The 24,623-nt window shown below is 34.0% G+C and overlaps 1 protein-coding gene across 2 annotated transcripts in view; it reads left to right on the forward strand.

Moving 5' to 3' along the window:
* LOC127719359 (cation-dependent mannose-6-phosphate receptor-like) overlaps positions 1-24,623 on the forward strand; it is a 61,510-nt gene that overhangs the window by 16,181 nt on the left and 20,706 nt on the right. The window contains exon 1 of one of the 2 annotated variants that reach the window (XM_052225461.1): positions 24,121-24,365. The exons of the other annotated variant lie outside the window; for it this stretch is intronic. Coding sequence (XP_052081421.1) covers positions 24,205-24,365 — 161 coding nt within the window. The 5' untranslated portion in view covers positions 24,121-24,204. Of the gene's footprint in view, positions 1-24,120; positions 24,366-24,623 lie in introns of those variants that run through there. 2 annotated transcript variants of the gene reach the window in all.

Consider the following 24,623-nt stretch of genomic DNA (forward strand, 5'->3'; position numbering starts at 1 on the left):
ATGTTCGATTTCAAACTTTTCAGTTCTTTGACCACATTCATTTTGTGTCACAAACCTATGCTGTGTCAAATATTCATGCAATCACCATCCAAATTCGGAGCTGTTTTAAGCTTAAATGTTGTGTCCATACTTGCTCAACTGTCCAGGGTTCGACCTCTGCAGGAAAATCCGATTAGCTGTCACTCTGACAGCCTCTTGTTAAAGTTATTATGATTAAAATTTATTTCAATGTATTAAATCCATTCCTAATATTATATATCTATTTATTGATTGACTGATTGATTGATTGGTGTTTAACGCAACTTTCAACATTATAGTGCTGTTTCGTGGCGGTCAGTTTTTATTGGTGGAGGAAGCCGGAGTACCCGGAGAGAACCACCGACATTCGGTTGGAAAAGCGACAATCCTAGTCAATAAGTCGAGTGCACCTGCCCGTACGGGATTCGAACTCACAACCACAGTGTTGACAGGCTAGTGATACAGTAGTTCGACTACTTAGACCACTTGGCATCCGAGGCCCCTATATTTATTGAAGGTAGCCTATTAGATACAAAGAATTGTCAACAGAAATTTTGTATGTGTTTTTTTAAATGAAACAATTCATTACAGGTCTTATTACACTCGAGGCTTCGATGTGTTTCATGTTTCACATCATTTTTACATCGTACCATGTGGTTCATGTTTTTCATGTTTGTGCTATTTTGTTACATCGTAACAGATGGTTTGTATGATGTCACCTTTGATAGTGTCAAAGTAGGTTACCTTGTTGCGGATTTTTGTTACATCATGACCGATGGGTTGTATGATGTTTACATTGTCAGGTCAAAGTAGGTGACCAGGTAGCCGCCGTAGGCACAAATAGGCTTTTTTTTCCCTCTCTTTTTACACTACTAACGTGAATTTGGGCGAACGGACCCAGATACAAAAGTATGTTCTTCATTTCTGTAAATAGATTTTTTTTTACACTGAGTTGTAACGGTTTAAAGTAATATTTTTTTTTTTTTTTACATTTTCAAAATATATCAGCAACACGACGGGTGCAACATGTGGATCAGGGTTCGCTTACCCTTCTGGAGACGTAGAATAATCGGATCGCCAACAATCATAGAAACAAAAGCAAAAATAATATTTTACTAAAACTAAACTGAACAATATCAAACAAAACTAAACACAGTTACGAAATGCAAATGAACACAAATCAAATAAATGTACATGCAAATGAAGGTATGATAGCAAACAAAAAAGCCATAAGACACACAACTAAAAGTTAGTAAAAATTAAGTAATCTGCAAAACATGTCTCGTCACTTATATTACCATACACTCTTGACTACGGGTCAAGATCTAGGACGATACGGTATTTGGACTTCAAATACTTTTGGATCAAATTAATCTGATTTTACTTGTTTAACTTTTCACTGACTTCATTTCAACTTTGAAATGTCTCACTATTTACTTCAATACGATGTATGGCTCTCTATATATTTGCACTAATTTCACAGCTTTAATCATGGCACTTCCGATTGGTATTATTGTTTCATGTTCAATTACCAACCTTTAAATATATATTTCGGATTAAGAATACAAATAGCATTTACTCTATAGAATACCTCCGGCAATTTGTACTTCACCAATATCTTCCGGTTTCTCAAATAAACTACCATGAAATTTACACAAACTTCCGGTAAATCAAACACCAACTTCCGGCAAAACTAATACTAAACTTCCGTATTCGCAAATTCATATTTTCTGCTTCTTTACATATTTACTGGCTGATTTTTGAAACGATGAATTAATCTTTGTAACTGGTATTTAGGAAGATCTGTGTCAATAAATGGAACTTACTTTGTCTGACCATTAAACGGTGTCGCTTCGAAACTGAGCATAAAACTAGATGGAAAATCTCCTGAAACAACTAAATTAACCCCAAATAAAATTCGTACTCAAACGAAAACAGATTTCAAACCATAAATTGACAGCCACGTGGTGAATAGGCTCTAGGTCTGTTTGATATGCCAAAATGACAAGCATATGATAACACCGTTGAAAATAGAAATAAAAGTTCCCACCAGAGCAAATTCAATATATTTTCCTGTGAAACTCCCTGTCAAGTATTGACTATTCTGATGTATCACCACGCATTTTGACACTACTCTGAAATTTCTGCCGACTACAATTATGTCATCCAAATACACCAAGCAAATGTTCCACTGCAGTCCAGCAATAACTCTTTCCATCAACCGCTCAAACGTTGCAGGAACACAGGCAAGCCCAAATGGCATTTTACGAAATTGGAAGAGGCCAAGCCGTGTTGCGAACGCAGTTTCAGGGTGGTCACTCTCTTTCACCTCAACCTGCCAATAACCTGAGCGAAGGTATAAAGTTGAGAACCACTTGCTACCGGCTAGCTGCTCCAATGAATCGTCTATTCGGATAACGTCTTTTACCGTAAGGTCATTGATTCGACGATAATCTACACAGAAACGAGTCGATCCGTCCTTCTTTTTAACAAGTACGATCCCTGATGACCATGGCCCTTCAGACGGCTCGATCACGCCTCGTTCTAACATATTGTTTGTCTATTTCTTCACGCATGGCTACCGGTGTCCGCCGAGGTAGTTGTTTGACAGGAGAATTCGTTCCGGTATTTATGCGGTGGCGTACGATACTGGTACAACCGAGATCGTTATCGGACAGCGCAAAAAGCGACTTGTATTGCTTCAAACACTTAGTAACATGATGCCTCTGCTCCTAAATAAATAAATCAGAACTTGCTTTAACCAGGGCCTTGCCACTTAAGCGTTGTCCCTTTTTACAAACTTCTCGCAAGGTTCAATAATGCCTATCTGCATTTTACTGGTTGAAGTATCATAGTCGTTAATCTTACAACGCGAAAAAGCTTCTGTTCCTGGTGGTATACTGGTATCCTCTTCGGCCATTCGGTAACAGCCTATCTGGCCACAAAACGCCATAGGATATGTGTTACTTTTGCATTGAAGGGTTTCCCGTTGTAAATCTATTTTGCAATCATTTTTTTTCATAAAATCTAAACCAAGTATCCCGTCAATAGATAGATCGGCAACCAAAGCTTCAACTATAAACTTCTCTTTTCCAATCTCTTTACAGAACTTTCCTTAACCAGCTACGCTCAGCTCTGTCCTATTTGCTGAAATAATGACTTGGGTTATTGGTTCAAGGTCTGGGCGTTCCTTTTTCTGTAAAACAAAGCGTGCGAAATTAAAGTTACCGTGGCACCAGTGTCTATTAGAAACTTGGTAGGTTGATTATGAACTGAGACGTCAATATACGCTCTGGCTTCCATACTTGAACTATCTGCTCCCACGTTAATTTTTCTTCTTTCAACACGCCTGTGCCGACTGTGGTAGTGTAAAGAGCCACTGTCCCGTTTCCCCTACCATTGTTTCCATTGTACTGCTTCTTAGGAGTTTTACATTCATTTCTAAAATGGCCAAATCTTCCACAATTGTAGCACTGTATCTTGTCTTTCCATCCAGGTCTATAAGTATCGGAGTCTTTCCTGGTCATATCTCTTTTAAAACTATCAAGGTCTTATTGGAGGGAGTCAATATATTTTGAAAAGGCTTCCATCATTTTTGCAATTTTGTCGTAAGACTTGTTTGGTTCAGTGCAGGCCGCGCGCTAATGACCTCTGCCAGTGTCGTATTTTCTTTAAGCTTTGTAAAAAGCTTCTAATTCTGCGTCAAGACATACTGTTTGATTAAGGTTTTCCAGCCTAGATTGTTTTATCCTTATTCTCATCTCTAAATCCGCAAGAAAATCTTAAAATTGTTCCCTTGCTAAAGTTTCTTTAACCTCGCTTGGTCCGTTTGGATAAGCCTTGTTTACTAATCTTCTCATGGCATGACCAAGCTCTGGCAAACTTTCACTTGCTTTTTCTCTTCTTTCTTTTAATAGTACTCGGTAGAGCTCAGTTCGGTTTGGCGGCAAAAATCTCTCCTACAATGCTTTTATCAATGTAGTATAATCCATTCTTTTCTCTGTAGGTAGATCACTGAACAGTCCCTGTGCTTGTCCTCTTAAAGCTGTTGCGAGGTAAAGATCCTTCTCTTGGTCATCCCAATTGTTGATCATCGCACAGGCATCATAATGAGACTTAAAATCGCTCCATTCACTGGTTCTATCATAATTTGCAAGCTTAATTTCGGATTTTTGGGGTAGAATGTAAATTTGCACTTACTCGCTGGCTCAAAAAAGAGGGGCGAAAGATACCAGAGGGACATTCAAACTCATAAATCGAAAATAAACTGACAACGCCATGGCTAAAAAAGAAAAAGACAAACAGACAAACAATAGTACACAAAACACAACATAGAAAAATAAAGTCTGCATTCTACCGCTTAATTCTTCTTCTAACAAACTTATTTGATTAAACATGTCCATTTTTTTTTTTTTTTTTTAAGTTATTTTTTTTTCTTAATATAACCAGTGCCTTGCTGTATCCCAACGCTGCCACCAAAAACTATGTCACGTACCTGGGGTACGCAACTGTCAAGGATTTGCCGCTATTACTACCAACCAAACCCAAACAGCAACTGCTCTGCTCTGGGTTTCGTACCAGAGTCGTTTCTCTTGATACAGCCAAGGCTTAACAATTGGTAGTGTTGATTTATAAATTAGATATTCGGGTACTCTATACCTAGATGATGGGCGTCAAGATTGAGTAGGGTCTGGGTATTAGACGATAGGTGCCAAGGATGATAATTATAATGACGTCCCTGTTTGGTATACGGCTTTTCTTAGTATTAAGGCTTTATCTACTTTTGCTTAACCAGTGCTTTCTAAAAGCCACGGCTTATTTATTTATTTATCAACTATGTACTGAGTCAGTGCTTTACTTGTGGCCACTGCTTAATATCTACTTGGTCTGGGCCAGTGTTTTACTGGTGGCCACTGTTTGTTAAACTACTTGGTCTGAGTCACTACCTTGTTTGTATCCAATGCTTCACCTTCTAGAAATGCTTCACCTTGTATATAGCCAATGCTTCTCCTTGAAGCCTCTGCTTCTTCAGCAGCTATAAAAACTTAAACGCTTGGTTCCTTATTCAGGAACACTGCTAATAATTCTTATTCAAAATTATACTTAATCTCACCTTTAGTCTGTATCTGTAGCATCCAACTGGTTTTCTTTAAATCTAAACTCAGAACAACCTAAACTGTGAAAACCTTGGATTATATACTAAATTGTTGACTCTAAAACGACTTTATCCCTAAAACGTTTAACAACACCTAAGCATAAGATACAAAGCGTTGATGTTACGGTTATATACTTTGTTACAACTGATCGCGGGAATTCCGGATCCTGACCCCTTAAACAATTACTAATCACCTAGTAAAACTGTAAACAAATCGAAGGTGAATGTAAAAAAATGGGTGAATAAATCAAGGGTATGAATGATATTTCTTTCTGTTGGATTTTACAACTGGATTATAAAATAAACAAGAAACAGGTAAGTTAACAATTTCATCACAATATCATAAATAACAATTAATGAAAAATAAAGAAATAATTCATAAAAAATAAAAATCACATAATGAAGTTCGTTACAAGCACCCGAGATCACCTTCGGTTTTCGGTGGGATCTTGTTGCCCAGACTTTAGTTTGTCTATTTTGTGATTTTTAGATTGTTGTTTGTTTTTTCGTCATTTTTCGGTTGATGAGGTCACTTTGTCTCCGACCTACGACAATTTGAATATCCCTTTGGTATTTTCTGCAAGGGCGTTGGGGCCGGGACAGGCGGCTAGTGGGCAATTGTCCTCCACTCTTGACAAAATTATGGAAAGTAAAAAATGGAATTGAACACTGACTAATAAAAAGGTTTATTTCCTCTGTGATATTTTTTCCGGTGGAAAATTTGTCACAGTAAATAGTTTCCAGACATGGTATTTCACGGGTAGATTTTTTCCGGAGGGATGAAACTCTTTCCATCTGATACGAGCTTGTAAAATACAATCCCATTGTCTACTCTATTAGGTACTCACAATCTATATATACCTGACCATGATGATAAATGTGTCACCAAGGTAGGACATATTTGCATAATTTATCAATCAATGGGAGGTAATTATGAGAAATTTTCATTTCATGAATACCATATTCCGAAATAAATTTCATAGTGAAATTGATTCCTTTATTCTCATTTTTTTAAATATAAAAGGATGACTTTAATTAAAAATTAATAAGACAGAAAATATTTCACAAGTAAATACTATCCAGCTGTTTATAAATTGTTTTTGTTCCTATATATTGTAATAACTGGAATAACTGACATTTATTCATTTCAACAACCTGGAATTTACCAATTCAACTGAAGAAAGAAATCAACTACATATGGATATAAACTTTATTGGTGATAATCTGCAACAGAAATTATTATTGACTTTATGAACATTAATTTGAACTGCACATATTGTAACATTTGTATCTTTTAACTTTTTTTATTTTGTTTTGCAAGTGCCCCCTTCCACTTGTTTAACCAAACTCGTTTTACTTGATAATATATTTTTCAAAGATCATAAGGTTTCTGGCCTAAATATTCATATACCTGAAATTATGTTTCAATCCATTATAAGTCTAAGAAAGTGTTTAAGTGAGGAAATATTTAAGAATTTTCTATCGGTCAAAACCATGTTTCTCGTTTCTCTGTGAAGAGTCATTTTACTGATCATGTGACCGCAGTAGGAAATAATTTTGTCGTTGCAATTAGATACCTTAAATTTTAAGAGTAAGAAATAAGTCATTGTATTAAAATTTTTATCAAAGCTTCATTGTTTATACCTGTAAAAGAATATTCTATAGGAACTATATTATACCAGTTTACCGCTGGAATATAATATAAGTACTCCCGTCGTCTGCTAGTACTACACACTGCTAGAACTTGGAAACCAGTCTGGTAACAAAGTTTTAAGCTTCCATCTATAAAGTTTAATAAAGAAAAAGTTAAGACTATGTCACATCCACATGATAACTAATGGACAGGCATTTTAATGTTCATTTTTTAATTAATTTCTTAATGTGCCGATTTTCCTGTCAGGCTCATTTTTTGTCCGACATTTTCCTGTCAGTCCTGATAGGGTTCTCATTGACCCCCAGGGATCCCAGCCTAGATCCTTTGTTTTTGATTGGCTTTCGGGGATCTCCAAGTAGTATAAATAGGGCTCTGCTCAGTGAAATGGTGGATAACTTGTTAGTTCAAGTCTAACTGCTAACTAGTAAGCTGCTTGTGGTGTATGCCCTTATATTTTTCAATTATGGGTTGTTTGCCTGTGAGAGAGCTTTCACATGTTTATTATATCTTTGACTTGGATGGAGAGTTGTCTCATTGGCACTCATACCACATCTTCTTATATTTATTTACCGCAGGGTTTGTTGCTCGTACTGTGTGGATGCAGTAGAATGTGACCCCGTGCTTGTGGTGTATGCCCTTATATTTTTCAATTATGGGTTGTTTGCCTGTGAGAGAGCTTTCACATGTTTATTATATCTTTGACTTGGATGGAGAGTTGTCTCATTGGCACTCATTACACATCTTCTTATATCTATTAACCAAATTTCCCGTATTTTATTCAAGTTTATTATTACCAGACCAATTCCACAACAGAATAGCCAAGCAGGTTAATATACTTAAATTTATGATAAGATGAAGTATTTTAAGGAAAAGTAAATGTAGCGGCAGTTTTCCCCCATCACATTGAGTGCCTTAAATGACCAGAATATAATGATTACTAAGGCGTCTTCATTTGTGTGTGTGTATATATATATATATATTAAAATTTAAAATTCGCAGACTCCATTTCACATCAAATAATAACAGTTCGTTAAAATATTGTCACTAGCGCTTTCATGCCTTCTAGCAATCTTCAGGCGACGATTTAACTGTGTCCTTGACGACACTACCGTTGGTAACGCTCATTACTTCCTTTACAATAATGGTAAAGGGAGATAAATCAAACGTGTTTACGTAGATCCGTTAAATTTTGGCTGAAAGACCTTTATAAAGTGTGCTTCATTTGCCAATCTTTTATATTTATTAGATTCGTTCATTTTATAGAACGGAAATACAGTAAATTTTCCCCTACTGCACGTTTCTAAATGTTCGCTCACATATTGCATTCGTTTGGTTGGATCTCGTATATGTTGTCTGTGAATACGGACTCTTTGACATATTGAATGACCAGTCTGTCCGATGTACCATTTATTGCAAGTGCTGCATACAATACAGTAAATAAGGTTTACCGTTATGCAATTAATGTCTGTATTTGGCACAATGGTTTTGCCGTTTAGTAATATTAATTACGGCCGGGTTTCCATATATTCACAAAGACCACATCTAGGGTCATAACATCTTAAAACGTTGTATTTTATTCCAGTTGGGTCATAAAATTTAGCCCTTGTTAAAATGTTTTTAAGATTTCGAGGCTGTCTTTTGCTTTTTAGGAATATTTCTGTAGGGAAAAGCTTTTTTTTATTTTTTTCGTTTTTTGTAAAACCAGTAGATTTGCTTTCATGACGTTGAATATGTCAGGATTGTATGGGTTATGAGTGCTTACAAACAGAATAAGTTCTGTAGTACTCTCTCTATGTGCTGTGGACCTGAGTTCCGTCATTGGTATTGCTTTTGCCTTTTCTATTCCCTTATCTATTAGTGGGTTTGGATAGTTTTGTTTTTTCAAAAACATCTTTAGTTCATTCAAACGTAATTCCTTCGTGGACTAATCACTTACAATTGTACATACACGTCTTGCAAGACAAAACGGGATGTTTCGTTTCGTGTGTGAAGGATGACATGAATGGAAATTCAGGTATTGGTGGGTGTCCTTCTTCTTATAATATATATCTGTGGTTAAGGTTGTTCCATCTTTAATATTAAAATATCCAGAAATGGCATCCTATGCTCGTTTGTTTCGATGGTAAACTATATCGAAGGATTAAATGTGTTTATCAGATTATGAATTTCTCTAAATTGTGACTTTTGTTTACAATAATGAAACAGTCGTCTAAGAATCTCTTCCATTCCGATTTTATGTACACTTCAAAAGCTGTATCAAATTCAATTTCAACTGGTTGATACATTTTATCCTCTAGAAATCCCATCACGAGAGTTGCGTATGTTGGAGCAACTTTTGTTCCCATAGCTGAACCAGAGATTTGCAGATAATATTTTCCATCAAAGAAAAAGGTGCTATTATCTATTATGATTTTCAATCCTTCCTACAAAAAATTATTCGAAAATCTTTGGTCAATAATATGCCTATATGACTCAAGCCAAAATTTAACAGCATCTAATCCTAGTTAGTGCGGTTTATTGGTGTAAAGACTGGTTACGTCGAAGCTTACCAATATTGCATCTTCTTTGAATTCGGCTGGTAAATGATTTAAAAAATCAAAATTATCCCGGATAAAACTAGGTACATATTGGCATAACGGTTTCAAAATTAAATCAATGAAATGGCTCAATCTATGAGTTGGTTACTGCGGTCCAGCAACAATCGGCCAAAATTTTTAATCTTTTGGTGATTTTATTTCGATATATGCGCAATTTTGTTGTTGAACTGCTGTTTCTATTTCCTTACTTTTGTGGATTTTAGGTAGTCCATAAAAATTTCTTGTCTTTACCTCAAATTTCGTAAGATAGATAACTTCTTTATCAGTAGTACAATGAGGAAATTTTGAAATAAGTTTGTTTATATTTCGCTTAGTTTTCTTGTCCATATTATCGTTGAGTTCCCGATAATATTGTTTATCATTGAGCTATTCCTGAATTTTGTCTCGGTAATATATTCTGTCCATTATTACTATTGCACCACCCTTATCAGCCACTTTAATGATTATCGATTCATCTTTTTGTAATCTGTTTAAAACTTGCTATTGTTTATTAGGTAAATTATTTTTTACTGTGTCTTGTGGTTTCGGTATTAATGGAAAGTTTGACAGATGATCAATGTACAAGTCTAAATTTTGATTTTTTCCGGTGTCAATTTAGATTTATTTTTTAACAATTGATTCGTCATCTGTCTTTGATTCTTGATCTCCAAAATGATTTTTTAGTCTTAATTTTCGGCAAAATTCTTTAATATCCACTGAGAGTGTATCAGTGTCGGCTGTAGGTGTCGGAGTATATTTCAGTCCTTTATTCAACACTTTCATTTCATCGGAATCAATTTTGCGATTAGACATGTTAATTATTTTTGGGTCGACCCTGTTACTTGTTTCAGATTGGTTTTGGAACGTTCCTCTATTTAGTAGGCGGTTTTGTTCCGACCGACACCTAAAAAATGAATCCGTTTTGTTCTCCGTTCCACATCGTTCCGGTCTACAATTTTGATCTTAAATGGTAGACTTTTGTTTCCATTGTTTGGAGTCTGGTTTCTATTAGGTTTCAAGTTAGGCCTTTTGATCTTTGGTTTCGAAGTTGGTTTTTTATCACGATTTTTAACCACTTCGGAATACAAGGGTTTAGTATTTTTTGTTTTTTGCCGATTTTTACTCCTGCTTCTTGACCGACTTTGTGATTTGTTTTTATTCCACTGTGTTCTTAGTTGTGTTTTACTCCTCTGTCTTTGTTCTGTATAGTTTTTAGGTTTCCGTTGTTTTTGTTTCTTGGACTTGTGTTGCTGGTTTTGTGGATTTTCTGGCTTTCCATAATTTTCTGCATATGATTCCAGCCACTTCTGTTTTTCACCCCAGCGTTTTACAGATTTTTCTTCTTCATTAGAAATTTCTTTCGACCATATCTCCTTCAGTTTATCGGCAACACTGTTCTTTGAAATTTGATCGATTTTTTGGTTGATAAGGCTTTCTATATATATATGTAAATAAATATTATGTACGCTAGAACTTGTATTTTACAACTCAACTATGGATTATAATAAGTGCATTGTCTCGCATCCATTCGTCACCGGAGGTAGAAATTCCAAGATGCAGTATATTCCTGACAAGAGTACAATGGGCCCTAAGATTGCCAACAGACCCTTCCACAATAACTCATTATAATTGTTTTCCTCTTTATATTGTGTTTATAAAATAGAAAATTTGTCATTCAAACGAATGATATTTTACTTAAAAATTATTTCAGGATATTATTTTTTAATCATCATCTGTGATACTATTTCCCATTATAATACAATTATTTGGTTTTTTATTCACTAATTTAGCTTTTATTTAATCACTCCATTATTAGTCCATAGTATTTGCAAAGATTTAGTTTTTTATTAACTTTTCAATATTTTAATCGTTAAAACTGACTACTTTGGCTGAAAACAACAATTTCACACCTTCTACTATCTGTAAATTTTTCCGGAAAAAAAAATCATGGCAATGGAAAATATTACAGTGAAACCTCAGGAAAAATATTACAATATAATCTGCAATATTTTTTTCCGCCGGATGATATTTCATTCGAATAGAATTTTGCTTTACACTAACCTCTAGACTATAGATGTGAGCGGGTTTTGTTTTGTGTCTTTTGCTCCTATGCCACTCTTCCGTCTCTCTTTTTGATATTACATGAACTTTTGTAAGATGGATTAGCATAATGCTTCTTTTACTTGAGATTTGATTCCGATGTCGGTTAAACGCATCTAGTTCGTTCATCCTGTTACCTGTCTGAATTCACCCTTTATAATGGTCACTCCCAAAGGGATTAATTTAGGTTATAAAATATGTACATTTAAGGTTTAAATATATTAATACCTGTACAGTAACACTATAAACCAGGAAACTCCTACTTTCACTTGATAGACGGACATATTTCATAAAGAGTAGTTTAACTCTTATTCATCATGGTTGTCCGTTTTGTATGTAGACCATAGTGTAATATTTTAATGTTTTGTAAATATTGACCTCTGGTTAATTTGGCTTTATAACTGTTTATTTGTATACAGAGAAAATTAATGACGCAAGGCTAATTTGACAAATGGCTAGTTTTATTATCTGAAGTTAAAATTGAACTGTCAGATGTAATTAAGACAAGTAACGATGTCTTGGGGTGTAGGGAAATAAAATTAGTTATGCCTATTTGTTTTGTCTAGAGAGAAAGTTATTAAACTCTATGATAAAGGTCAGTTGGTCAAGATACTGGCAGATGGTGTATCAGCTGTGATACTGTAAAGATGTAGATTCTGGAGGACTTGTATTTAAAGTTTATATGTTTAAACTTTGTAAGCTAACTTTGTCAATAAGTCTGAAGTAATGTACATTTGTGAATAAACTTGTAAATAGATACCGCATTATTTAGTTAATGGAATTCACCACAGGATACATTGTCGTGCCATAGTATGTTTATGTCCGTCCGTCTGTGTCGTTGTCGTTCCTCCCCTCGGTCACGTTACAATAGAATAAAGTTCTTGTGATATTCTCAATGTCTCTGATATTTTGTTGTTTGATATTTACTATTGGCTTGGTCTTTTTAGACGATGAGTCAAAGATAAACAGCACCATATGCCCTTCATTCATAATTTTGTCAAATGTCTCATTGCCTATGTTGGTGATCATATATGATTTAAGAGTTGTTAAATGCTTATCTCTCTCAGGTTTCAGTGCCTTACATTCGTGCACAAAGTGTACTGTTCTTCCTTAGCTAACCCGCATAATGGGCACATGTCCTGTTCCAAATTTCTGATTAACTTGGAACGGTCAACTCGTAGTGTATAAGTCCTGGTTATGAGTTTTGCTTTTATCTCTGTTTTTTTTTTACTTCTTAAGTACTGTTTGAGAAGAATTTCTATATTTGATGCGGATTTCCAATTGGCCTTGTCCTAATATCAATGAATTTTATTGTAGATTTTTCAGATTTTTCTATTTCCCATTTTTCTGTCCAATATTGCTGAATGGCACACTTTACAGTTGTTTTCTATTTTTCCCTAGTTGGTGTGACTTAACTTTTGGTAGGTAATATTTTGATAACGCAGATTCTAGTCTACCTATGAATGAATTTGCATTTTGTTTTGACATTATAAGTTGTCTTTCTATAATTCTGTATTCTATGCTGGTGTTGTCTTGAACTATACCTCCAAAAAATGTGAGCAAAAGTCCGCCTACAGTTGACTGTATTGGTTCTATACCCAGTAAATATAGTTGGCAGCACTAGCCACTCTTTTTGGCAGTCCCTGCATCTGTCTGCATATCTGTAGTTGGAGTCTATCAAATTTTACAATGTCAGCTTTTGTGTAGTTAAGGACCTCAATGTCAAACAGACTTCTTGGCAAGGCGTAAGTTTGCCAGAGTTTTGCTGAGACAATTGGCGACATTTTTTTTCGGGCACATAGTCGAGGACAAAGGATGGCATATATAGTACGTCTGGCAACTTTTAAACGGTCTTCTAGATTTACTTTGTTCTTTATCGTTCTTATAAGTCCAAGATGCTTTACCTCTTTCTTTTGGTCAATTTTGTTATTTCCTAGATATACATTTATTTCTTGTTGCGCTTTTGTTAATGGCACAATCTCAGATTTAGTTGGGTTAATTGATACAAAGTCCTTATTTGTCATATCATGAACTATATCAGTAGAGACTGAACCTCGTGCTCTTTGCTAGCCAGTATGGCAATGTCATCCGCACAAGTTGGAACGACAATATTAATGTTGCCTATTCGTGCACCTATGTTTTACCTCTCTAATGCCTCTAAGATGTTGTTGTTATAGCGTTTATATAATAGTCGATAACTTTGCACCTTGTCTAATGCACATTTCTTGCGTTAATTTATTTAATATGCAATTGTTCCACTTCAATTTAACTGTTACATTCCTATACATATTTCGTAGCAATAACCGCATATTTCCAACAATTCCATCATGATAAATCTTGTTGAAGAAGATTTCGTGGTGTAGTTTATCATAAGCCTTTTGAGCGTCTAGTGTTAGTTATATGAGTTCTTCTATGATCTCGTCGTAAAAATCTGCAGCAGCAGATACGATAAGGACAGTTTTTAATGACAATGTTTTTTTCTGTGAAGCCTCTTTGTAGCTAACTCTGAATTTTGAGTAGTTTGGGTTCTAACCTGTCTTTTAAAATACCTTCTATCAGAGCAGAAAAGGCATTAGTTTCATTTATATGATTTTAGATTAAAGCAACTATATGCACAGGATTTTTTTGTTTATACACAGTTTTGATTTAGAAGAATAACCGACATGGTTAGAAAAATTCAAAAATACAAATAATAACACCATTACAAACACATTTCCATTTTAATATTCGTGTCATAGTCAGAAAATACATAAAATAACACAATTACAAACCCAATCTTATATTCTTGTACGTGTCTACAACTCTTTATTAAATATATAAATAAGAGAATGTGGTATGGTCTCAAGTAAGACAACTCTTCACCAGAAAGACAATGTTCTTCAAGAGACTAAATAACATAGAAAATAGCAACTATAAGTCGCTCAACAATGAGCAAAAACCCATACCGCATATCAAATAAATTTAAATTGTTCCACTTTTTCTTTATGAATGTAAATTCCATTATAAAGTGTGTATGATAAAGAGAAGTTAATTAAACGTAAATAAGAGAGAGTTGTGATGAGGATTTACAGAATAGATAATAATGGGCAAAAAATATAAAGAATAGAGAAAAATGGACCCACCTACTTCCTGCACTTCTAAGACATTAGCATTGTCAATTTCTATATTTCTTCCCATTTCTATTTCTTCTATTCTTTTGTTTTGTTTCTCTATCACTTTAAGTTTTTTCGTACTAAAGTTGTGTTGGATGTTGATATTGTCTAGTTTAACTAGATTTTCAAAGTAATTTTTCCATCCGCTCATCCTTATCTCTGGATCTGATTCTTCAATACCATTAAATACCATAGTATCAGTAAACACGTTGTTACATTTTCTTTTGGCCTTTTACAAGTTTGTTGAAGAGCTTAGAGTCATTTTGAAATTCCGTCATTATTTTCTCAGTTAGTGTTTTTCTTTTGGAAGCATGTGCACGCCTTTGTGCACTTCTCAGTACTTTACATGCCTTGTTCATTCCTTTATACTTGCTATTGTCCAACTTATCATTCTCCCATTCGAAAAAAGCCAACTTCGACAATTTTGATGAATTGCTTATTTCTTTATTCAAGGTCCCTCTTCCAACTGATTTTACTGTGATTGTTTCCCTGTAGTTAATGGATTTCCTACCAGCACTATGAAGTAAATCTACTAGTTTAGAGATTTCACTAGACGCATTTTCCAGGTTGACAGTATCTATATTGGCCACTGATTCTCTGATTGCTTCCTGATATTTCTCCTTATCGCATCTTGCCCAGTTTAGCCTTTTAATAGTTTGTTTTTTTAACCAGGACTACTCTATGTGCCTTTTATTATCCAAGGTATAATGGCTATTAAAAGCGTATGATAGGACACATTCAAACAATGTTGGTACTTTTGGATATTTATCTGTAAACATAAGCCATTATTTCTCTACAAAGCACTTAAAGCGTTTATATCTTGGTCTATCGTCCCTAAAGAGGGAAGCAATCATGTCAATATGGCTTGGAACCCTGTGTGATGGTTCTTTTCTATTATCGCTTCTATTTGCGAGAGAATGTCAATATCTAGTTCATCTCCATGTTTATTATGAGACGGCATGTAAACGACAATAAGATATAATGGGTTATTTGAAATGTTAAAAGTTAAAACAACTATACGGTCATTGCCATTAGATGTAAATCTCAAAAAAACTCTATCAATATCTTTTCTCCAAAATACAGCAGTGTCACCGAATCCTCTATTCTTTACTAGTATCTCTGTATCTAAATCATCATCCACAGATTTTGCCTAACATATATGTGTATCATTTACTTCTTGTAGCTTATGTTTATCACAAAAATAAAACCAATGTTCTTGTACAAATAGTATGTCACATTTTTGCAACACGTTTACAAGGTAGAGTTGATTTGATAGAGCATTCTGCACATTAAGAGTTCCTATTGTAAATTGGCGTGTATGGCCTTCTGTATCGAGGCCCGGCATGTGCCCTTAAAATGATTTTGATCTCTATCCTCAGTAGCTATTATTGGTTCCTTGACTGAATCGCACAAATGTTTATCAGAGTGTTGTCTGCTACAGCCTATGTTTGTTACATCTGCGGAGTTGTCTGTAGGATCATTGTTTTTATCCAACTCGCACCTGTCCCAAGTCAGGAGCCTCTGGCCTTTGTTAGTCTTGTATGTTTTGTTTTTTTAAATTTTAGTTCATTTATATGTTTTGGAGTTTAGTGTGACGTCCATTATCACTGTACTAGTATACATCTTTGTTTAGGAGCCAGCTGAAGCCCGCCTCCGGGTGCGTAATTTTCTCGCTGTATTGAAGGACCCATTGGTGGCACATTCCCCATTTCCATTCTCAATTTCATTCACTATCTCCATCTTTCAGTACAGTAGTGGTACATGTAGCTAAGTTGTCTGCAGTTTTGGCCTTTTTCAGATATTGGCGACTTGCCAACAATATCTTGTCGTACTAAAGGTCTGTTTCTATTATATCTCATATGATTCTGCTCATGTTTCTGATTACTTAGTGTATGTTGCCTTTGTCGAAAAGGTTGGTTTGTTGTGTGTGTGACTAGACAATCGCTGATTTTGATTGATTACGGCCTGATTTGCTTGCAGATGACTATTTTGTTGACTGTATGAATATTAGTTTCAAATTTCCTGTGGTTGGAATAAAACATTTCAATATTGATAGCTATTCACAGGAGCCATTGTTTGATAATGTCCTGTTTTATGTTTATTGATTGTGACATATTATGAGGATGTACCATATGGGCAAATTGTGATGTAGTTTGATGGTGTAGTCTCGGTGGTGCAGTTGTAAATGGCTGATGAAAAACAGGTGGTGCTGTTGTTATTGGCCGCTGAAAAACAGGTGGTGCTGTTGTTAATGGCTGGTGAAAAACAGGTGGTACTGTTGTATTGAATTGTTGCGGTACAGATGGTACTTTACTGGTTTCCTGTTGTGATATACGACCCATCTTTGCCTTCAATTCGCTTTCTTTTAGGTGATGGTTCTTATTGAGTTCATGAATATTGAATTTATGCTGCATCTCTATCTTCAATATGTCAAGTTGAGATTTGATTGTAGCTTCAAATTGGTGTAGTCTGTTATTCAGAGTATATGTTTGTTCGTTTTGCTCGTACACTTTGTTCTCACTGGCAATATTGTTACTATTGAGTTTTCTCTGAAGTAATGTGATTGTGTTTTTATAATCTCTGTTTTGCTCCTCCAGCATTATGATGCGGGCATTATGGGCTGATAATTGTTCATCTGTTTCAGTGTAAACTATCTTCTTATTTCTCTTTGTTTTAGCTTTCGATGAGTTTAGATCGTAACTTGGATTTATTTCTGAGGCACTTGATTCATTTTTGTTCCTACTGAATATCGATTTTACCAAGGTTTCTTCACTGTGTGATTCTTTTAGGCTAACAGCCTGCAGTATTTTTTCCTGTTTTGTTCATATATTTTGTCCTATTCTCAGATGGTTTATTGTTCATTTCTTATGATAATTGGGGTATGACATTCATCATGAATTGTAGATGCACAATCATCTTGGTCGAGGAGGGTACAGAGATGACACTTGTATGGCATATCTATATTATTAGTATGTAAATCAAAGAGCTCATCAGAGAAGACAGTACAGTATTTGTGTATCCACATGTCACACACATTACATTCTATTGAATCGATATATGTTTCTTTTCTAGTTCACAAATAGGGCAAATATAATGATCTACACTGTCCTTTCTATTTTCAGATTCAGTAAGATTGACATTAGTTTTTGGTGAATTTTCGATTGACTGCAAGATGTTCCCATGAGTCCTTGGTATCTTTTAATAGTTATCTATAGTCTCAAGACTGTACACTTTTGTATTTTATCACTCTGATTTTCTTTTGTGTTATATATTGCCATATCAGAGGTTTGGGTTGTTGATTTAGGTCGATTTGCTAGAACTGTCAAACAGATTTCTAATAGTTTTTTCGTTCACCAATTTCGCCTCCTTTTGATTCGGAGTCTATATTTTCTGGAAGATCATGACACATAAAGTTCTGATATAACCTGCCATTTACATCGATTTTGCTTGTTTTGTAGTGTTAACGCTTGTCACTATTAGCAGTTCCTTTCTCTATAGCCTTTTCTTACGACCTGTTATTAGATTTGCTGGTCTTTATTGTTTTACTATATATTTTTGTTTTTCTATTATCATAGAATTTATGGATGTAGCTCATATGCCTCTGGTGTGAAAGTCACAACTAACGTTCCTCTTTTCAGCTGTATGTCCACATTGTGTTCTCTTTCAGCTGCTTCTTTTTTACTGTCTACTATTTAAGGTACTCACAATCTATAGATATAAGAAGATGTGGTATGAGTGCCAATGAGACAGACTTCAATCTATAGATATAAGAAGATGTGGTATGAGTGCCAATGAGACATACTCACAATCTATAGATATAAGAAGATGTGGTATGAGTGCCAATGAGACATACTCACAATCTATAGATATAAGAAGATGTGGTATGAGTGCCAATGAGACATACTCACAATCTATAGATATAAGAAGATGTGGTATGAGTGCCAATGAGACAACTCTCCATCCAAGTCACAATCTATAGATATAAGAAGATGTGGTATGAGTGCCAATGAGACAACTCTCCATCCAAGTCACAATCTATAGATATAAGAAGATTTGGTATGAGTGCCAATGAGACAACCTTCCATCCAAGTCACAATCTATAGATATAAGAAGATTTGGTATGAGTGCCAATGAGACAACCTTCCATCCAAGTCACAATCTATAGATATAAGAAGATGTGGTATGAGTGCCAATGAGATAACTCTCCATCAAAGTCAAAATTTGCAAAAGTAAACCATTATAGGTCAAAGTACGGCCTTCAACACGGAGCCTTGGAATGACCAAAAATGACTAGTGTAAAACCATTCAAACAGAAAAAACAACGATCTAATCTATGTAAAAAACGAGAAACGAAAAACACTTATGAACCACATTAACAAACGACAAACCCTAAACAACAGGTTCCTAACTTAGGACAGGTGCAAACAAATGCAGCGGGTTTAAACGTTTTAACAGGCGCCAACCTTCACCCTAACCTGAAATAATAGTGTAACATCACAATATAGAAAGACACACTATGAAATATCAATTGAAATGGCTTAACTCAATCAAAAGACATATTAACAAAAACAAGTAAACATACACTGAACGAATAAATTTGATTTACGACAATACAAAATTCATAAAAAAAAGGAGGGTGAGATGTAAAACAATATCAGAAAGATAACTAGAACCTTGGACAAAATGCCGTTAAATAAAATAACGTACAGGGGTAAATAAAAATAATTTTGTTGAAAGGAGAAAATGGATTACGGAAATAATTTTACAAAATAAAAAAAATTGCTGTTCATAGTACGAGAACAGAAGTGAACTTTTATCGCCATACTTATCAAAGGTGGTATATATTAGAAATTGTGAGATATAACACAAAATAAGTAAACATTAAATAACAATGAAAGCATCATGGATGTTGGGATTCAGCCAATTTTGTAGCTAGTCTGACATTTTTTCTGACCATACTTTCAATAATTATTTTGTTATCTTCATTTCCATAATCTTTCTATAAAATTTCTATTCTATTGCCAAAAGATGGAGTATTTTACAATCTTGATTCAAATTATTATGGTATTTCAATTGAAGACACTGTCAGATTTTTTTTACATCTTTTTTATTAGAAACATTCATTTTGAAATTCAATGATTTTGACAAGAATGTTAAGGAAAATCTTCAAATGTGTAGTATATTCTTTATATGTCATATAAATAACTGGCTTAATAATTTCCTGAAAGAGGCTTTAACAATGCCCGTTCTCAACAACAACAAAAATAAATAATTAACTTTTATCTAATTTGGTGTTCATTCTTCATGAAGGAAAAAATACATTTCCTGTATTCAAATATACATGTACAAATACCTATTGCTGAGATAATTCAAATTACTGTTAGATAACAATATAATAGGGAATATGCAAATAAAGTTATTGCAGAAAATGCACAGGTAAGACTTATGCAATTGTGTTTATTGCTTCAACCAAATTACTGATAATTGTAACTTAAATAGACCTTAATTATTTTTTAACTTGTATCAGATGATTATGACACTGGTTTTATAACTATCTAGGTCAAGATTTTGTGTATTCAGTTTGATAATGGATGTGTAATAAATTGAATACACAAAGTCTTGACCTCAATACCAGTATGATTATTAACTGTCATGATATATTAATATAACTGTGGTCAATTAAGACAACATTTGAGTGGAGTTTAATCCAGTTAATACTATCACCTTTGAGAGCAAAAGTTTGAAAATCCTGGCAACTGTCCATCATACTGTTATTGTATCAATAATATCATTTACCTAATGCAAGAATGGGAATAATAGCATTTCAAAAAAGTGTGGGAATCAACTCTGATATCAATACACATCTTGAACCAAATTTTATTCAGTGGTTTATAGGAACATAAGATACTGATAAAACACTCTCTATTCTTATCAACTACTTAAATTTGATAAATCACATTTTCCACATTAATTGATAAATGGCAATTTAATATAAGTTTTGATTGACAAAGGAACTATATGCAAGTGTATATCTAAAATGAATATGTTGTTCACCCAACATTTTCTTAATTTAATTAATTTAAGGACAAATAGCATATCAAAAGTTGGCAGTTGATGATTAAAATGGTGTATACTAGTACATTTATTCTAAAACCAGTTGTTGGCATGATACGGGTAATGTTCTTCTCATATATTTTATGATGGTATGATACTAAACCCCTAACGGGAGGGATTGTGCTTGATTTTCATATGATGAAGGCATAAAATTTCAATCAGTTTAATTGAGGTCTAGAGCTTGCATGTCAGTAACTGCTAGTAGTCCTTTGTTAATTTATGTATCATTGTCATTTTGCTTAGTTTCTTTTGTTACCTATTCTGACATCAGACTCGGACTTCTTTTAAACTGAGTTTTACTGTGCGTATTGCTGTGTGTTTGTTTAATGTACATTGGCTAGAGGTAAAGGGGAGGATTGAGATCTCACAAAACATGTTTAACCCCGCAGCATTTTTGCGCCTGTCCCAAATCAGGAACCTCTGGCCTTTGTTAGTCTTGTATTATTTTTAATTTTAGTTCATTTATATGTTTTGGAGTTTAGTATGACGTCCATTTTAACTGAACTGGTACATGTTTAGGGGCCAACTGAAGTCCGCCTCCGGGTGCGGGATTTTCTCGCTGTGTTGAAAACCCACTGGTGGCCTTCGACTGTTTGTTTTTTACTCTTTGGTCTGGTTGTTGTCTTTTTGGCAAATTCCCCATTTCCATTCTCAGTTTTATAAAATTTCTGCAAGTCATTGACACACATAATTTTTTTCATGGCATGTCTTCAACTTTGAATTTTGCACCATTTCCAAATCCAGAGTGATCGCATAGATCAAGCACGGCTGAATCAAAAATACATTACAAATTGTATCAACAGGTTAAATTAACACGTACGTACGATTTGAGAGTGCTCGCAGTTACCTAAAGTTAGTTAAAAGCCAAAAACAATTAATAATAAAAAATCATGCATCAGAGACTAAAATCAACTAAAACACATCCCAGGGATTTAGTATTTTAACGTCATGGACAGTTAAAGAAGACATGACTTATAGAATGCCAAAATAAAAGTATCGACAGACAGTAGGATAGTTAGGATTTAACTTTTTAATAAATATGTATAATGTTATATATAGTAATCTCTATATAGAAAATGAACGTGGATGTGTATTTATACATCAAAAAAAAAAAACAAAAAAAAAATATTTGAAAAGAATACAAATTTAGTTATGTTTTAATTTGTTGATGACAATAAAATTATCAAATTATAAAATATAAAATTTAGGATGTGAAATACCGCTTTTAATCATTTTTCTACAGGTAAAGTCAAATTTACTAACCAAATATTTGTATCTATGAACATGATGAAAGAATTTAGTAAAAGTTTTAAGTAATTTATGGTAACGAAATCACTGACTTAATAATTTACCAGTAATGTATTGATTACGTTCGTTAAAATCTTTGACATCACTACATACACGGGCATAAAGAACGAGTTGGGATATATAAACACCGTATGATGGAGCCAAAGGAACATCGCCGTCAAAAATGGAAAATTAACAATAGGGAATGAAAAATCGCCTTTTGTCGTAAATTTTAGTTTGGAGTTTCCCTTTGGTAATTCAAATGTTTAAATCTAGAAAAGGACAACTACTGCTGTTTATGTAAGATTTATTTAAAGTAAGTTCCTTTGTGTAAATTTCGGCAGTATACTGAACAATGTATTTAGAGAACTCTGGATTATTTAACCGAAAAAATATCATCAAGATAACGGTAGGTATTGTTGAATGTATCAACCAAATGTAACAATGACGCGTCTTTACTGAGTTTGATCATAAACTGATATTCATAGCAATACAGGAATAAATTAAAATCTGCTATTAAAGGGGCGCAATAAGTGTCTATTGGAATACCTGCTACCTGTCGATACACTTTATCGCCGAAACGTACATATAGAGATGTCCAAGAGAAAATTATTTAAAGCTTCTATCATATCTTCACATGTACAGTAAGTGTATCTAGCATACTTTCCTTTTTCGTTACAGAAAAGGGCTTTAAACGAGTTACATTTATCTATACCTCATCATAATGCTGAATGTGTCACCAAGGTAGAACATATTTGCATAATTTATCAATCAAAGGGAGGTAATTATGGAAGATTTATGTTTCTACCTTAACTTTCTTTTATTGTACTCACACCTGAAACAACTCACTTGTACCTGTATTTCACTTACTTTTTTTTATTGATCAGGATATTATTTCACAATTAAGATCTGTGAAATTATTTCTGGTTTTGTTACATATTTTTCATGATAATTGTTTTCCCTTTAAATTGTGATTATGAAATTAAAAAAAAATTTGTTTCAAACTACTGTAAAATACTCTAAAATTATTTCCGGATATTATTTTTCAGTTAACATCTGTGGTTATATTTCCGTTTACATTACAACTGTTTGTGGTTTTTAGTCATTACTTTAGCTTATATTTAAAGGGGCATTAGCTGTCAAACACATGTTCACCGATTTCACTCAAATACTCATATTTGATTTAATAATATACTAAAACGTATATCCAAATTATAAAAAGTCTAAAATTAATAATTTACAATGCATGGGTTTGATAATATGTATTTCATGTGTATTTTAGTGTAGACGCCATCTAATTAACCATCGAGGTGACCTCCGAAGACTGCCGACGGTCATATAGCCCAATATAAACATAAATATAGATATACATGTAGATATAATTAAATAGATAGCGAAGTCGTGCTTTTAGATTTTTCTAGGTTTGTTTGATTTCATATAATAGGTTAAAATTATTATGTTAATCATCGTTTTTACCTGTATAAGAATGAGTTATTGTGGATCGAATCAGTCAATCAAATGGTTTACCCTTGTATCCCTTCAATGACGTTGACATTCTTTTCCTTTTGGTAACTGAACACGCCTAATTCATGCGTAACCCATCTATAGCTAAGGGTTTAAATTGGAGGCCACATGAATACGGATTCAATGAGGTCGAATTATTCACTTGTAATTGAATAACTCATCCGCGATGTTGCTTAACTTATTTTGACAAAATTGAACCAAACTGGCTCCTAAAGCGAATTATTATTTCACTATTTCACTTTCATTAATGATTGAACAAAAAACAATCAATTTAGTTTTTTATTAACTTTTCGATATTTCAATCGTTGAATGTGACTACTTTGGCTGAAAACAACAATTTCAAACCTTCTATCTGTAAAACTCGCCAGTTGTTATTTCATCCGGATAGAACTATGCTTTACATTTTTACGTGTTAAAACTTCAAAATATTAGGAGTGCTGTGTGCCTTGCTTTCTTCGGTACACCATCTTGGGCCAAAGTTTGTCATATGATGACCGGATCCAACGCTCTTTATTTTTTGTTGTTCACTGGTTTCCCATCTTCACCTAACATGCATAAGGGAACCAGAAATATATCCTGTCACCGTGTCACATGCAGGACCCGGAAAACAATACAAGCTAAAGCATGAAATATCTACAACCTCAAAATTCTTTTTTCATCTTTCTTTTCACTTACATATCAACAATAGTTAACGGTCAAAAGTCGGCCCCATTATGTACATTCATAAACCATAAAACGGCACAATCTGAGATGCACAAGAGGCTACAACCTTTGCTTGGAAAAGTGTATGTTAAAGTCCATTACTTGTATATCTTGATCTTGATATTATATATATATATATATGTAGGACTCTGGGGGACGCTGAAGTGTGTTGGCCTACGCCGAAGTGCGATGGTGCGTTCGCTGATGTGCGATTGTCTATTTGACGCATGATGGCTTGTTTAATATCTACAGATGTGTAATTATTATGAGAAGCACATGTAGATTTTTTTTAATATTTAGTATATAAATTTACATTTATTATTGTCTATGTATGTCCTTAA

Source organism: Mytilus californianus, unplaced genomic scaffold, assembly GCF_021869535.1.
Source record: "Mytilus californianus isolate M0D057914Y unplaced genomic scaffold, xbMytCali1.0.p SCAF_11, whole genome shotgun sequence".
In the NCBI taxonomy this organism is placed as follows: Eukaryota; Metazoa; Mollusca; class Bivalvia; order Mytilida; family Mytilidae; genus Mytilus; species Mytilus californianus.